The 16,131-nt window shown below is 45.1% G+C and overlaps 1 protein-coding gene across 1 annotated transcript; it reads left to right on the top strand.

Moving 5' to 3' along the window:
- The first annotated feature begins 8,067 nt into the window (after positions 1 to 8,067).
- Cpsf73 (cleavage and polyadenylation specificity factor 73) lies at positions 8,068 to 15,297 on the top strand. The gene is made up of 2 exons (XM_084601423.1): positions 8,068 to 9,719; positions 14,729 to 15,297. The coding sequence occupies exons 1-2, from the start codon at positions 8,100 to 8,102 to the stop codon at positions 15,200 to 15,202; spliced, it is 2,094 nt and encodes a 697-aa protein (XP_084457549.1). The 5' UTR covers positions 8,068 to 8,099; the 3' UTR covers positions 15,203 to 15,297.
- The last annotated feature ends 834 nt before the right edge of the window (positions 15,298 to 16,131 follow it).

Below are 16,131 nucleotides of genomic sequence, written 5' to 3'. Positions count from 1 at the left end.
TTTGAGTTAATTCTTTGCCTCATTGAGACAATAAATTCTCACGTCGTTTGTCTGCCGCAGGATTACGCGCACGTATAAGGGAAGATCTAAAAACAATTTGTTAGATGGTCATATGGGTTCTCACAGCTTCACTGTTCACAGAAAAGCCTACACAAGACTCCGTTGACGTCCTGATGAACATAATGAGCAGTTTGGGACGAACACGAGTTGTGTTGCATATGAACAACGAATCCGCACGCGCTGTTGGCAGCTGCCACGCACGAATAGTGTAAATTAAAAACAAAGTGGTTAACTGCCAAATTTGCTGAAAGCGGAATTAGCATTGCAGAATTTAGAATTTCATTGTATCAAAAGAAAGGGACCATTTGCAAAGCGGTACCCATATATAACAAAATCACTAAAATGTATTTTACCTCCAAGGCTCGACGGCATTACAGAAGGGAGTGAGGACACACGAGAGTACAATATTATATACAGCAGTGAAAAAAAAAAAAAAAATACAAGTACCTATATAGAAGTAGCCACAAATAAAGACAATACGTTCAGAATGCAGTGGGGATACATTAAAACATTTTTTTTGTTATTTTTTGCTTCTGACACAAGAATGAAGTGACTTCAATTACATTACAAATTACTCTGAAAATTGTTCAAAAGTAATTAAATTACGTTACCAATTATAAGCACAAAAAGGAATGACAGCACATCACAATTACTTTCGAAAAGTAATGTAGTTACTGTCCAAAATACTTTCGAGTTTTCATGCACAAAGAAAAAGAACTAAGAAATCTGCGTGAGAGAAAGCGCAACCACTCTCTCGATACCGCGACATACACATTATTTCGTGTTAGGAAGGTAAGCAGTGGAAACAACAGCGAAAAAAGCAGAAACATGCTCAGAGGCTCGTCACTTTCTTTTCTATTAAGACAGAAACTGTCAGCAAACGCAGCGCCTCTGCTGCCCATACCTGTCTCCGCCGTTCGAAGCGGACAAGGGAGGTTATTTTTTGCTTCGATATTCCCGGATATCAACCTCGCAGCTTCCTCCTGGTAAACATTCATGTCACTCACAGCGCGCTAAGACCGGAGTAAACCGAGAATGAAACACAAAAAAGCGCTGTGAGTGAAATGAATATGTACCAACTTGCCCAAATTTCCGCTTTAATTCCGCCTGGTAATGTTTGCCCCGCGGGAATTTCTCTCTGCTCCCTTCCTCGCTCGTTCCCCGGGGACGAGTATAATAGGCCCCACATTGCCCTTAACCAACGCAACATAGCGAGTTCCACTTTAATCTTGACAAACTTCGAACTCCGACCTGTGCCATATCTGCACCTTCAGCGGCCCCTCAAAGGTTAGACGCACAGTTCTCATTTCTCTCCGTTCTTGCTGATGCTTTACGCTGGCCCAAGCCTTCCGCGCTTCGTTCATGCTTTCGAGGCACCCTACCGGAATTATTTTGATCTGCCTACATAAACAGCAAAGGTGTTGCCCTGAATTGATACCTTACATTACTAAATTACTAGACCAGAAAAATAATTTTTTACACTGCCAATTTTCGGAAACAGTAATGCAATTACAGTCATTTCATTACAGTAATTCAGTTACTACCATGTCTGATAGTACCTATATTTGCAAGCAGAATCAGTATCCTGGGACACCTTTTAATTTTGAAGCATTTGTGGGATATTATAAGATACTGTTATGATCACGTTGATGGCAATGGTCTAACCTTTTGATACGGGGAAAACAATTAATTTAGTTTTTTTTTTTTTCCTGTGCACGCAGCGGGTAATCTGCCATAGAAAACCAATGTGCCGTGCTTTTGAAAATAATTTTGAAGCATCTGTGTAATTTGTAAACCAACTTTTATGAAAACTAATATAAATGGTTTAAGCTTCCGAAGTGCAGCAGCATCAACTGCTTATGATGTCTTTCCTGCGCTCTGCAGAGACTAATTAGGAATTTCCGTAGAAAGCCAATAAGGCGCGTTTTTAATTGTGAGGCCTTTGTAGAATATTGTAAGATACTTTTATGAACATACGTTGATAAAAATCGTCTAAGCTTCCGATACGTGCTAAAGTATTGCTTCTGAAGTTTGTTCTGCGCTCATAACAAGTGTCAAACTGCCTTATTAAAACCGATCAGGCGCGTTTGGAGAATTAAAAGAAAAAGATACAGAAGCCTGCCGAGGAAAAATCTGCGAATGTGTTGGCTGTTACCATGAGGTTAAATAATATGTGAAAAAAAAATTTAGGTTCAAAAACCGTTGCCCAAAAAATGTCCAAAATTTGTGCAGATATGCATGAGTATACATGAGGCAGCTATATGCAGCTTCATTGAGCGCATATAAAGTACCGTGGCATGCAGATGCTTTGCACACGTTACGCTTAGTGCGGCAGGGCCATGCTCTAAAGAATAAAAAGAAAAATGATGCTCACAGCAAAGGTACTCCTCTGGAAACTACTTCATTTAACAGTTTTGGCGCTACAACTCCTCATTCAAATAGTTCTGAGGTTCTTCTTCATTCATACACTGCCTCCATTGTATTCTTGCGAAATGTACCAGTTTCATTTGATTTATTCAGATATTTCAAGACTATCAGGCTACGTGGACATCAGTCATTACTTTTGTTTAGTATGGCAGTAATTAAGCCGCATAGTTCACTTTCCAAGTGCCTGAAACATTGCAACAATGCCATTTTTATTTTGTGTTTGGTCAAGCGAGAATGCATTGCTCTTGATGAAACGTTTATGAAACGTTACGTTTATGAAACGTTTATGAAACGTTACGAATAAATGTAGCAAGAACCATGACCTGGCACATTGTGGAGGACAGCTTAACTGCACGGATGAATGGTGAAGGCGACACTTGAGTTCTACAGCACACAACGACTAAAATGTACAACTCACTGACCTCTGAATACTATTAGGGGCTTATATAATTATTCTTGAAGGGCGTCCCATGTCGGGTAGGAATGAATGAATAGCAAGCTAAGTTCTTTAACAAAATGGAGTGGCTCCTCTTTACTCTAAGAACAGAAGGTTTGATTTGGTTCCTAGGGTTTAACTTCCAAGCGACGCAGCCTGTGAGAGACGCCGAAGTGGAGGACTCCGAAAATTTCGACCATCTGGGATTCTTTAACTTGCACTGACATTGAACAGCCCAGAGATGCTACACCGTTCCGCCACCATCGAAACGCAGCCGCTGGCGGTCGGGCTCGAACACGGGTACTCCGGCACAGTAGTCGGGCATCTTCACCACTGCACCACCGCGGCGGGGCTCTAAGAACAAAAAGGAAAATCCTATGTCACAATGCTTAAGAAGCTCTACAATAACGTTTAGGAAACAGTCTCGAAACTATACTTACGAGTCTGAAATTTAAACTAATGTTTACAAAGACACTCACAACTTTATATAAACTTTTAGCACATAATTAGCGCAATTTGTTTACTTTAAATGTTGAAGTAATATCATTTGCCAATACTTAGCATTAAAATATGGTTAAACATATATCTTTACTGCAACTTAACAGTTTTATTCCCCCACTTTAATGTTAGATGCCACCTGGGCTGGATGGATGGATAAAACTATTTTAAGCAAAGGAGTTTGGGACTCGCATATCTCTGGGCACCGGACGGCCCTACTGCACTCAAGCGTTCATGTCCCGAAGTTCCATGACGCCGGCAACCTGGCTTGTGACGGTTTTCTGTTCAACCAGGTCCGTAGAGCTCATCAGGGCCTCCCAGTCCTCCTAAGTGATGAGGTGCTCCAGCCCCTAGGAGAGGGTCCACCGGGCCGAGGATCATTGAACTATGTTATAAAGCGGCCACGACAAGACTGATTGTTAATCAAAACTTAACCAAGCCGATCCCTCTCAAATTATCTGTTCGACAGGGCTGTCCTCTATCGCCTTTGCTATTCGCGTATATTTTGAGCCCCTATGTCGTAGTATCATCAAAAACAAAGCAGTTCGTGGCTTCTTACTATCGCAATGTGAAATTAAGGTTTTGGCTTATGCTGATGACATTGCCCTTTTCTGTACTGATAAAAAGAGTGTGACCGAGGTTTTGCGTGTAACTGAGTGTTTTTATGATAGTTCGGGTGCGTCTCTTAACCTAGATAAATCAAAGGGGTTCTGGTTAGGTCACTGGGGTACAAAGCCTAAATTTTTTGCCGGCATCAGGTGGGACTCCGAAAACCTATAGTATTTGGGGGTTCCCTTGCATCAATATCGCAATAGTGGGCCCCACTGGGATTCTCAGATCTCATTAGTTAGGAGACAAACCCAGGCATGGATGGGTAGGGAGCTGTCTTAATTTGCACAAGCATAAGTTTGGAATGTCTTCCTGATTTCTAAGCTTATCTATGTATTGCAGGTGTTGCATTGCGCAAGAAACAAAGTACAGTCCGTGTATAAAATGTTTGCTACTTTTGTGTGGTGCTCTCAATGGGAGCCTATGCGTCGAGATAATTTGTTTCTCCCTCTGGAGGCTGGTGGAGCTAGTCTTCAGCACTTGTTCATCGGCTTGTTTCAAGGTTTTCTTTTTTGAAAACACAAGCCATCCCTTCCTCATAGCTATGTTTAATAGACGATTAAGTGCCCATTTGCCTAATTTGTTCGCGCCCACTGGTCATAGGAGTGAGGGTCCTTTGTGGGGTTTTCTTAAGGAAGTTGCCGAAACGTTCCATTTCCTCACTGTACGGTTTTCCTTGGAATACCTATACAGTCTATCCAGAAGACAGATGACAAAGGTTCTTATTGAGACATTATTTCCTGTACCGATCTATTGGCAGCCTTACCTCCCCTTTCTAGACAATAGTGTATTAAAGGGCCACTGTCCAGGGAAGGCCCTTTTAAGCAAAGGAGCCCAGTGTTTCGATCAGGTACCGGAGATAGTCTGTGCAAAATGCTACAGTGACACGCGCGCCGCAAAGCATCGAAAATACAATTCAAAGCTCTCTCATGCTCTCCTTTGGGAAGCCAGCTTCCCCATTTCCTGCGCTGGCTCGACGGGCTCCAATAATGACGTACGTACCGCGAACGACGTCCATTGGTCCGTCTCGCTGACTGACGGGAGAAGGATGGGTGTCTACCGCTCGCAGCGCGCTTTTCCCTCGCCACGGCCAGACTGAATCCAGCGGCGCGCGCTCCCTCGACCGTTTTTTTTTTTTTTTTTTCGCGCTCGCGGAGAGCCACGCCCCACCTCCCGCCAAACGCGGAGGAGGAAGGGGAATTTGTGTTGCGGAGGCTAGACGACCTCGGGCAGGAGAGTGAAAAACCTTTGCGAGGTAACGGAAGGAGAGAGGCATGACAGAATCGGGTGATTGCGGTGGCTGTAACTGCGTTATTAGTTACTCTTTTCAAAAACATTTTCCGGCCTTGCGTTTTAGGGGCGAAGTCTCACAGTCACCGGGGAAGAAAATATTTTCGACCGGAGGGTGGACAGTGGGCCTTTAAAGCGGGTTCAACGAATGTATGTACAATCAGCCGCAAAGACTTTCTTTTTTAAACTTCACACATCAACCTTCTGTCAAAACGTGGCTTCGTGCAAAAGGGACTTTTGTGCCATGGTCAGTTGACTGTCGCCTGTGTCAGCAGCCAGAAACTATAGATCATTGTGTGTATTGCCGTGATGCACTGTTTGTTTGTTGTTGTTGTTTTTTTTTTGGGGGGGGGGGGGGCATTCTTCAACGGACTCTCAGAAAGGACATTGATATTAAGCCCTATACTATAAGGTTTTTGCCTACAAAAGACGCTTCTGAGGCGCCATGTGACCTTTTTGTGCTCATATGGGAAAAAGCCTGTGAAAGAGCCGCATGACCGATCGCCACGCAGAGCCACCACGTTCATCGAAGTATCTGTTCAGAGAACAATGTGCTATGGTGCGGGGCGTATAGGTATTATAGGGAGCTTGCATGAAGCGATGCATGCTGGGTAATCCGCCATGATGTTGTCCATGGCAGCAGACGACGCAGCAGGGCACTGCCACACAGACTCGTCTGCATGGTCGCGTAGTGCGCGCAGACGATGCTGGCGCGATCTAACAGGCCGACCGCGGGTTCTTCACGATTCCAGAAAATACGTCTGCACGAGGGCGAGAAGGCAAATGATTCCTCTTGCGACGCCGACGCGAATGGCTCGCACGGGCCACAGAGCTCGGCGAGAGTGGGTGCGTGCGGCGCTCGCTCCGGCGAGCTCGTGCGTTCCCGCTCTCTCCGCGCACTCGTCAGCCTTGACCGTCCCTCACGTATTCGTGCGTCCTGCTCGCCCCCTCCGGGGGTTCAGTCCTCCCTGCTCCAGCCCGCTGGTGCATATTCCCTTGGTCATCGTCCCCATCTCGCTGGCTTCTGCCAACCTTCCTGCTGCCGTGGTGCCCCGGACCCGTGACTTCCTTCGCGCACCTCGTAGCTGCTGCGTGCGAGGTGCGCCCAGTGCTGCGACCCAGTGCTGCAACCGACTCCAGGATCACCGGACCCTCACAGCGCGCCCCTTCCGCCCTCGAGGCGTCGACCCAGTGCTGTGCCGGTGACCTGGATTTCCCCGCGGCACCCCCCTCGTCGCCTCCACGTTTGCGGCGCGCCCCTGCGTTGGACCGGGCTCATGGCTACTGCGGCGGCCACTGCGCCCTGCTGGCCACTGCCAGTCTCCCGCGGACCCGCGTCCCCTGCCGCTCGTGCGGTCCCCCCGCTGCTTCGCCAGCATTCCCGTGGGCCTTGTGCTCACGGCCCTCGACGTGCCGCCTTGCCAGCGGCTTCTCCAGCGTCATCCGCCGCACCTCTGCCACTGCAGAGGTAAATCAGCGGTCCTCCCTGCTGCCGCCCGGATTCTCCAGCGACACAGTTTCCCGTGGGTTCCCTGCTCGCGGGCCTCGGCGCGCTGTCTACGGACGGTCTCCTCAGCGCCACCCGCCGCACTGCTGCCTTGGCAGCAGTCTATCGCGGTCCCCTCTTGCTGCGGCGGTTGTCCCAATCGCCGTAGTGTCCTGCTGTCACCAGCAGTCCTTCCTGGAACACCCGCAAGCGCTGCTGCACCGGAGGCTGCGCACCGGACTACCGACCTGCCGACGTTCACCGGGCTGTTTGCTTGGTGCGGGCCAAGACGACAAGACGATCTCCCCCCCCCCCCCCTCCCCACATCCCACTTCCCCATCCCCCGGACACCAAGAGTGCCTCCGCGACATTAGGCAGGCATAACCCGTGTCCGGGTTATGCCTGCCTTTTTTTTTTTTTTTTTGCAGCGCAGCTATAAAGCCCTGTAGCTATGACAATAATATAAGCACAATATAAGCACCATAGAGTAAGAAACTCTATGATAAGCACAGATTAAAACGGCGCATGCACCATACCTAGCTTGTGCAGGTCAATGACCTTGTAGAATATGGTAGCAGCTAAAGGTTACGCTCTGAAAATAATTTTTGTTTTGCTTGCACATACAAAATTTTCCACGTTTAGTGCAGTTCTGCCGAATTTATGTATTGATGGCTATTATTGATTCAGCAGTTCTGAATGCACCTTACTTCCGCAAGTTATGTCCACCTCCCTTGTCCTTCGACTGAACTATTTGGCAGAGTTGGCCAAATAAAATGAGCTGGCGCCACCGGTGTCACTCATTGGACTGTTAGTTTCGACGTTGTCGCCAGCCTGCATCATGCAGGCAAGTACCACAAACAAGCAATGCTGGAGACCTGTGTGCAGTTTCCTCGCGAAATTCGGCCTCGCTCTATTCTCCAATTTTCCTGGAAGAAGCATTCTACGGGATTCCTATAAATGTCGAATATGCCGTATTTGGTTATTTAGTATAATATATTTTTCCTGTGGAGAAGCTGTTGAAACAAGTAACTAAATAAATATCTAATTGATACGTGTCAAAAATGTTGAAACTTTAATGACAACGTCCAAGGAAAGAGGAATTTGACACTTCGTTATTAGATATTTCAAAATGTTACTGTGTAGGTCTTTTCGCCAAAGAAACAAAGCGATATATTTATGGTCTACCCAGTAATAACGAAACCGAAATTAGATAGCCGTAGTTCCTCTAATACCCGTCGCCCTGCATATGGGGCAACAAGCGCACGCGATCACGCGGCTGCATTGTGTTCAAACATGGCGACTGCTATGGACGCGCCGGGCGATAGCCCAAAGAGAAAGGCGGATTCTCAAGTCCCTGCTGAGGAAAATGACCTGCTGTTGATACGACCACTTGGTGCCGGTCAGGAAGTGGGAAGGTCATGCATTATGCTCGAGTTTAAAGGCAAACGTATAATGTTGGACTGCGGTATACATCCCGGCATGTCAGGCCTAGACGCCTTGCCTTACGTCGATCTCATTGAAGCCGATGAGATAGATCTGCTGCTTGTGAGCCATTTTCACTTGGATCACTGTGGTGCCCTACCTTGGTTTCTACTAAAGACCACATTCAAAGGTCGGTGTTTTATGACACATGCCACGAAGGCTATTTACCGTTGGTTGTTGGCCGATTACATTAAAGTCAGCAACATAGGGACAGAACAGATGCTCTACACAGAAGCTGATCTCGAAGCAAGCATGGAAAAGATAGAAACCATAAACTTCCATGAAGAGAAGGAGGTGAACGGGATTCGATTTTGGTGCTACAATGCTGGCCATGTTCTTGGCGCCGCTATGTTCATGATAGAAATAGCCGGAGTCAAAGTGCTGTACACAGGCGACTTCTCGCGGCAAGAAGATCGACATTTGATGGCTGCTGAAATTCCCAACATTCACCCTGACGTGCTTATCATCGAGTCCACATACGGCACTCACATCCACGAGAAGCGCGAAGAGCGAGAGGCCCGTTTCACGGGTCTAGTGCACGACATCGTTAACCGCGGCGGCCGCTGCCTCATTCCTGTGTTCGCCTTGGGCCGGGCGCAGGAGCTGCTGCTTATTTTGGACGAGTACTGGTCCAACCACCCAGAGCTTCACGACATCCCAATTTACTACGCATCGTCGTTGGCCAAAAAGTGCATGGCTGTCTACCAGACGTACGTGAACGCCATGAACGAGCGAATCCGACGCCAAATAACCATTAACAATCCATTTGTTTTCAAGCACATTTCGAACCTGAAAAGCATCGAGCACTTTGAGGACATCGGTCCGTGTGTCGTCATGGCTAGTCCGGGTATGATGCAAAGTGGTCTCTCGCGAGAGCTCTTCGAGAGCTGGTGTACGGACCCCAAAAACGGTGTTATCATCGCGGGTTACTGTGTTGAAGGAACATTGGCCAAAACTATTCTCTCCGAGCCCGAGGAGATTTCTACGATGGTAGGCCAAAAGTTGCCACTCAAGATGAGCGTCGACTACATCTCATTCTCTGCACATACGGACTATCAGCAAACAAGTGAGTTTATCCGGACACTGAAGCCACCACACATTGTCTTGGTGCACGGTGAGCAGAATGAGATGGGGCGCCTAAAGGCAGCTATTGTGCGTGAGTATGAGGACGACCTTGAGACACGAATTGAAGTGCATAACCCTCGCAACACTCAGGCTGTTGAGTTGCACTTTCGTGGTGAGAAGACAACCAAAGTCATGGGCTCACTGGCAGTGGAGCCACCCGAACCAGGACGTCAACTGTCGGGTGTGCTGGTGAAGCGGAACTTCAGTTACCACTTGCTTGCTCCAGGAGACCTTGGAAAGTACACCGACATGGTCATGAGCACAGTGGGACAACGAATGAGCATCAACTACACAGGATCTTTCCAGGTACAGTAAACTCCCACATCTACGAATGTTGGTTAAATGAAAATTTAAGATTATCAAACATATGAAATTTTGTGGCAGATTTTCTATGTATTTTATGCAGAAATGTTTCAGTTAGATGAATTTCAGTTAAAGGAACTGATCTGGTGCACCCAAGCTTATTTCTGAAATCGGTTCAAATTATTTCTGTGCTCTGCAGCGCTGGCATAGTACCACCAGCTACAATTAAGAACTGCTCATGCAAATCCGTTGTTTCCACCCTTACGATGAAACAGCAGGTAAGGGGAACAGTACAATGACGTCATCCGCCCTGGGATATGGACAAAGATCAGTCACCAGCTGAATGCCAATAGCAATGCTTCGTACGATGACTGGGCTGAGTGTGGCAGCGGAAATTGTGTCCGCTATTTGTCTTGAACAAGAGTGCGATGATAGAGGCAGTGGCTGAGCCAACTTCAAACCCTGTAACTCTATTCGAGGCTGTAGGATGCCTTGGAAGGTTCCGAAATTTTGTGCACCAGCAATAAGTCGTGCCGGCAGAAGTGCACAAAAATGGAAATGTCTGGAGAGTTTTACTACTTCTTAACTTCAAAGTACCAGTGCAAATAATTTTTTTCTTTCTTTTTTTTTTTTTTTTTTTCAATGAGAAAGGCAGCATGTCACCGTTAAACACCTTGTATATGTCAACATATGTGACTCCATAAACGAGATTTCATAATTTTGACTCGGTGTATACTATAATATTTCATATTCTAGTAGATATCCAGTTTAGTGAACTGAACTATTTCCTTGGTTCCTTAAGGTTAACTCAAATGAGAGTTTGCATCAGCATTTTCACATTTTCTATGCGTGCTGTGGTTTCTACATGGGCATAGGCCACCAACCACCGCGGGTTCGAGCGTCGCGCGAGCCGAAGCCCCGATCAGCCGTCACTATGCGTACACTGAAACACTGGAGCGCGCATTCAACCTCCTCAGGAAGGAGAGCGCTTCGCTGCAATGACACAAGCCTCCAAGTTCACAGAGGAGATGTTTATTCAACGCCGTCCTTCAGCGGTACACACTCAGTCACCACGTCCCAGGAGCGCGCGAGGAGCAAGGCTCCGCTGCATGCAATAAATGACAAGAAATGCGCGCCACAAGCACGCAAGGGCGTGTTGCGATCTCTCTCTCATAGTGACCAAAGGGTTTCTTTGAGAGAGAGTGGGCAATCACCGCAAGGTATGCTTGTCGCAGATCGTTGGATCACGATCGACAGGCTCGAGCTGCACTCTCAGGTACGACCCGGAGTGGGTGAACTCGAGTACACACTGGTCTGCGCGGACAAAGACCAGCAGACAAGAACAGTGGCGTACGCACCTTGCAATGTCTCGGAGGGGTCTTTCTCTCGGCACCACTCGGACGGTCGCGCGAGCGTGGCCGTTGAAGCGGTGCCGTGCACCCGCCAAAAGGCGCCCATGAGAAAAGCCATCGGGACGCAAGGATGGAGCTGTGGCCGAGCGCCAGTGACAAGTCGTCCACACACCTCTCCACCACTTGATACGGGAGAAAGGGAAAGAGGAAAGCAACAGGGGAACGAGTGGCGGCTGTGCAAAGGGCAGCTGCGGAAAGCCCGAATCCCACAGTGCTTGCTGCAAGCCAAACTTGCAGAGTACTGAGGCCAACTTTATGCTCTAGCTTATCCAATTCTGTCCCTCTTTCTATGTCTTATTTTTATACAGGAGAATATGCCCCACATGAAACAAACAAAAGAAACAGGCTGAAATTTTGCATGCACACATAATTTTAAAAAGATTGCAGCGAGGGCCAGACTTTCACTTCGTTTGGAATATACTTGGCACCATGGGGATAGGATCTATGTTGACAGCCGACGAAGTGCAGGGAATTGCTACGGTCACCGAAATTGCGGAGATGCCAGTATTTGGACCCTAAATGAAGGATTACAGATTCGGTTAATGATGCGCAACTAACCAACCAATATCATTGAGCTTATGTCATCACCTTGCCATTCCTCTGCTTCGTCGGAAGAGTTTCTGTCAGAGAAATCTCCAATCATCCAACTTTTTCGTTTTGTATGTATGGCTCTTAATTCCTGCCAGCAAAAGCCCATTTGATACTGCACTTGCACCCCTCCACGCCCCCAGACTGGCACATTGAGGCCAGAAAATTGCCCCTTCGAGATTCTCGTCATTACGGCACCATGTCCACACTTTCAAATTAAAAGACCTAATGCTGCATGGGCATGCACAAAAAGACAAGATGGCTGACAGGCGCCACTTTCCAACTGTTTATTTCGAATGACAAGCAAGCGATGCGCCAGCCAACATTTAAGCGGCAGAGTTTGACTTCCTATGCAGACACAATAATGCGGTGCGATAAGTGTCAGCAACAATAAGGCACAGAAATTATGAAAGTGGGCATAGCTCGATGCTATAAATACATGTGCTTCTTTCAAAATAGACAGTTGTAAATTGGTGCCTGCCTGTTGTCTCCTGGATTTTTTTGTGCATGTATATATTGCCAGGTCCTTTTTCAGTTTAAGAGTGCAAAACTAGCGCAGCAACATGCATTACTGGTATCCACATTTGTGGGCACAAACATCTGAATGGCCACCACAGCACTTTTTTTTTTTCTACGATGACGAAAATTATCATTATCTGAATTTGTACGCCATTTAGAAAATTTCATCTATGGCACTACCACAGGATGATGAGGTTCTATTGCTGTTGTGTAGGATGGCTGTTGTTCCGATTTCTGTGTAATTCATTTTTGTTTTGTTTGTGTGTGCATTCAGAGACAATTTTTGATTGACTATTGATTTTCATCGTGTTCTATATTGCTCATTTTTCGTTTTGTATTTTCTACTCCTGTTACAGCCCCTTATGGTGGCTGACAGTATTAATAAATGAAATGAAATGATATGCCAATTATTTGTGCATTAAGAAAAATGAAGAAAACAAGTCACGATGGCGCTGTACCATGCCCAGTCTCCGCCTCACTGGGAAGCATTCAATGAGTGAACGCAATGAGCAAGCCCTGATGGAGTCATCAGGGAGGGAGTGCGCTGGAAGGTGTCGCCCTAAATGGTTGTGCGTGGCCAGCAAAATAATTTTTCAAAAATTATTTCTAAATTGTGGGCACCATACAAAGCTTTTCAATTTGACTCGAATACTCATAAAAACACCTCTATAGTACTTGCTAATGTCATTAGTATGAATGATAGTTTTCCAATGTGCATAACATGATCACTTAATTCACTACTTCGCAGTAAGTGTTGTGTGCCCCCTAGTTTAGATTGGTATTGCATCTGTTTATAGCTGCAATTGTAAATCCATTAGTTATAGCACCAAACTGCACTGCTGCAGCTAGCACTCTACTAGTGCTTCCAAATATTCAGTACGAGTATTCACAATAGTCGGAAATACCTGTAAAAAATTTTTTGTTCATATTCTATTCGTTCGTGTCACTGTTTTGATTCATTTGTCAATTTGGTTTATAGCTTTACTGTTCATATTAGATTCGATAGCAGCCAAGCTACACATTAATGTTCGATTTGGTTTTGAAAAATACTGTGCTCATATCCATATTTCTGACTTCGATAGGTAAGCTCTTAAATACCCTCCAGAACTTTTATCGTGAGCTGTGGATACCATAGTGCCATGGAAGACCTGGGCATACTTTTTTGTATTGAAAGCCATAATTTATGATAATGAATAATTATTTGTTTTCCACTGAATGATGTAAAGTCACACACCATGGTTACTGGGTCAGTTTGCAGTAAAAAAAAAAAGAGCTCAAATTTTTTGTGTTAGTGCTGCTTTGAGTTCAGGGTTAATTAAAAGCATGTGAAATTACAAAATATGTAAAGATACAGTGAAAGTCTTCTTTACGTTTCTGATATTTCTCTAGTAATGCATGCTACCATGTGCTTTATAATAATGTTTTTCGACTTCTGCTTGGAAATTTATATAGGATCCCTGGTTGAAAAAGCTTATTTGCCTTAGAATTTCGATTATATTAGGTATCACAAATGATTCTTTATCACTCCGTTAGCCTTGTGTGATATTCTTGTGAGCATTGTTGTTGAACATATATAACTATCTTGTTTTCTGCAGGTGCAGAATACAAAAGACTGAAAAATGACTAGTTTAATTAGCTTGTTTGATTGCATGCTTAGTGCACTGTTTCAAGATTTTTATGTAGCTTTCAAGGGCTTGATCATGGGTATAGTCATTGCTTGAAATTTTCAGTTTTTACCTCACATTATGGCACTGTTTAGTGACATTTTGTTATATGGCTTTAAGCATTGATTGTTCATTCTGGTTGCCATAATAATAATTATGCATCTTAAAACTTGTGATTTGATTATACATTGAAGCATTAGCTACAATGAACAGTGCCTATCATTAATAGTGCATGTGTTGGTTTGATAGCACTTGCACCTGTTTTCTTATGTACAAAGCATGCCAATATCAAGTCGAACGTTGGTTACCCCCCTGCATGCTCATAACGAGTAGTTTGAAGGTCACTGAACGCGTGGATGCTTTTGTGTGTGCATGTTTTTTGAAGAGGCAATGTGCAAACCACAAGAGCCACACATTCTGTGTACGCATATTCAAAATCGTGTTTAGTTTTGTGTGTTTTTTCTTATCATAAATTATTATATAACCAAAACTTCCTGCCAGAGTAGCAAAAAGTATGGTTAGGGATAGTCGACATATAGAAGAGGAGCATGTTGTCAACTGCAAAGGCAGCTGTTATTTTGTAATTAACACATAGGTGCAGAAAGCTTAAGCTACTTGCTTATTGGAATTATTGAAAATTCTTTTATTGTGTTGTGGAGCGAATTCTTGTTCATGTAGCCACGTATTAATATAGTCGTTAGATCTAGTTCAGATTGCCACTCTTAAATTACTCTTTCTGTTAGAAAATAGAACTCAATATACTTTGGTATTATTGATATCAGTATGGGAAATAAAGCTGAATTCTAATTGTATTTGTTCATTTTTCCAGATGCTTCATTTCTTCCTGAATCAACTGTCCGGTGACGTCGAAATTGTGGAGGGCCCTAAAAAGGCACTGCGTGTGTTTGGGAAAGTGACAGTTGTGCAGGAGTCGGCGAGCATGGTGGTTTTGGAATGGAACGCTAGTCCCGTCAATGACCTCTTTGCTGATGCTGTCATTACAGTTGTCCTGCGTGCACAGTGCTCGAACGTTCCAAGCAAGGCCCTTCCTTCATCGCTCGTAAAAGTGGATCGTATGCATTTCACAGAATGCCTCATGGAGACTTTGGCAGAAATGTTTGGTGAAGACTCAGTTGGTAAAGTGGTCAAGGGAGAGAGGATGATGGTCACCGTTAATGATAAAAGTGCACATATTAACCTGAGGACCCTTGAAGTTCAGTGTGAAGGAGATGATGTGTTACAGCAGATTGTCTCAACTGCGGTTACAAAATTGTACAACTCTATGGCCCCACTTAAAGTGTGATCTTCAGGTATCGACAAAGCTACAAAACTTGTTTTTCTATGTCATTGAAAACTGTTTTGCCATCCCACCATTAAACATGTTTTAGTACTTGTTCATTTTTGTTTAGTCTATATTTGCTCACATGCTGATGCTTGTTTCATTTTTCACCACATATATGCACTGCAGGTTCATTTTGATTTTTCCAAGTGGCCACTGGCTACAGAATACTTTACAAATCCTGCCCTGTGCATATGTATTCTTTTTGTCCCTTGTGTCCTAATAAGCTGTGATTTTAAAAAACTGCATGTTTGGCCTAATTGACCAGGCTTTTCGTGCATGCAAGCAACATGCAGAATATGGAGATATAGCTCAACTGCTGTTTTGCTTATCCAGTGAGCTTCCCTTGCACCAACCTGACAAATATTTGGAGGATGCTTTGGCTTCGCCTTAAGAGTTGAAGTGATATTATCTTTAACACCGGCTTTTCATTTTGTGGTTCTTTGGGGGAGGGGGTTGGTTTTTGGAGAAAGGAAGGCACATTCTGTGTCGCTTCTCGATGGACAACACCTACACTTACAATTAGTGGAATACAAATGGAATTACATGTCGTGGGTCCAAATTTTTATCGCAGACTAGCCGCCTACTTGACAAGCAGATGGATGCTGAATGGAAGGCGAAATGATATGACAGCACCCTGAACTCTGTGCAAGGAACAGTTCCATCACAATTTTGATAAGATTTCACGGGCACATTTTCTCTGGACACCACGTACCATCGCCAGCGGTCACTTTTCGAGTGAACGAGATGTGTAAAATTGGAATTGTGCAAATTGCTACAAACTCGCTGCTCTACAATTTGGCAGTGCCGTACTTTGGCAGTTCAAGGAGCCGTAACTTCGTTGTCACCACTGTTTCAAAATGGCATTCATTGAAGCCCACTTATAACAGCCA

Source organism: Amblyomma maculatum, chromosome 4 (assembly GCF_055883805.1).
Source record: "Amblyomma maculatum isolate TAMU_Amacu chromosome 4, ASM5588380v1, whole genome shotgun sequence".
Lineage (NCBI taxonomy): Eukaryota > Metazoa > Arthropoda > Arachnida > Ixodida > Ixodidae > Amblyomma > Amblyomma maculatum.
Note: the sequence above shows the minus strand (reverse complement) of the source record. Positions and strands in the feature narration are given on the sequence as shown.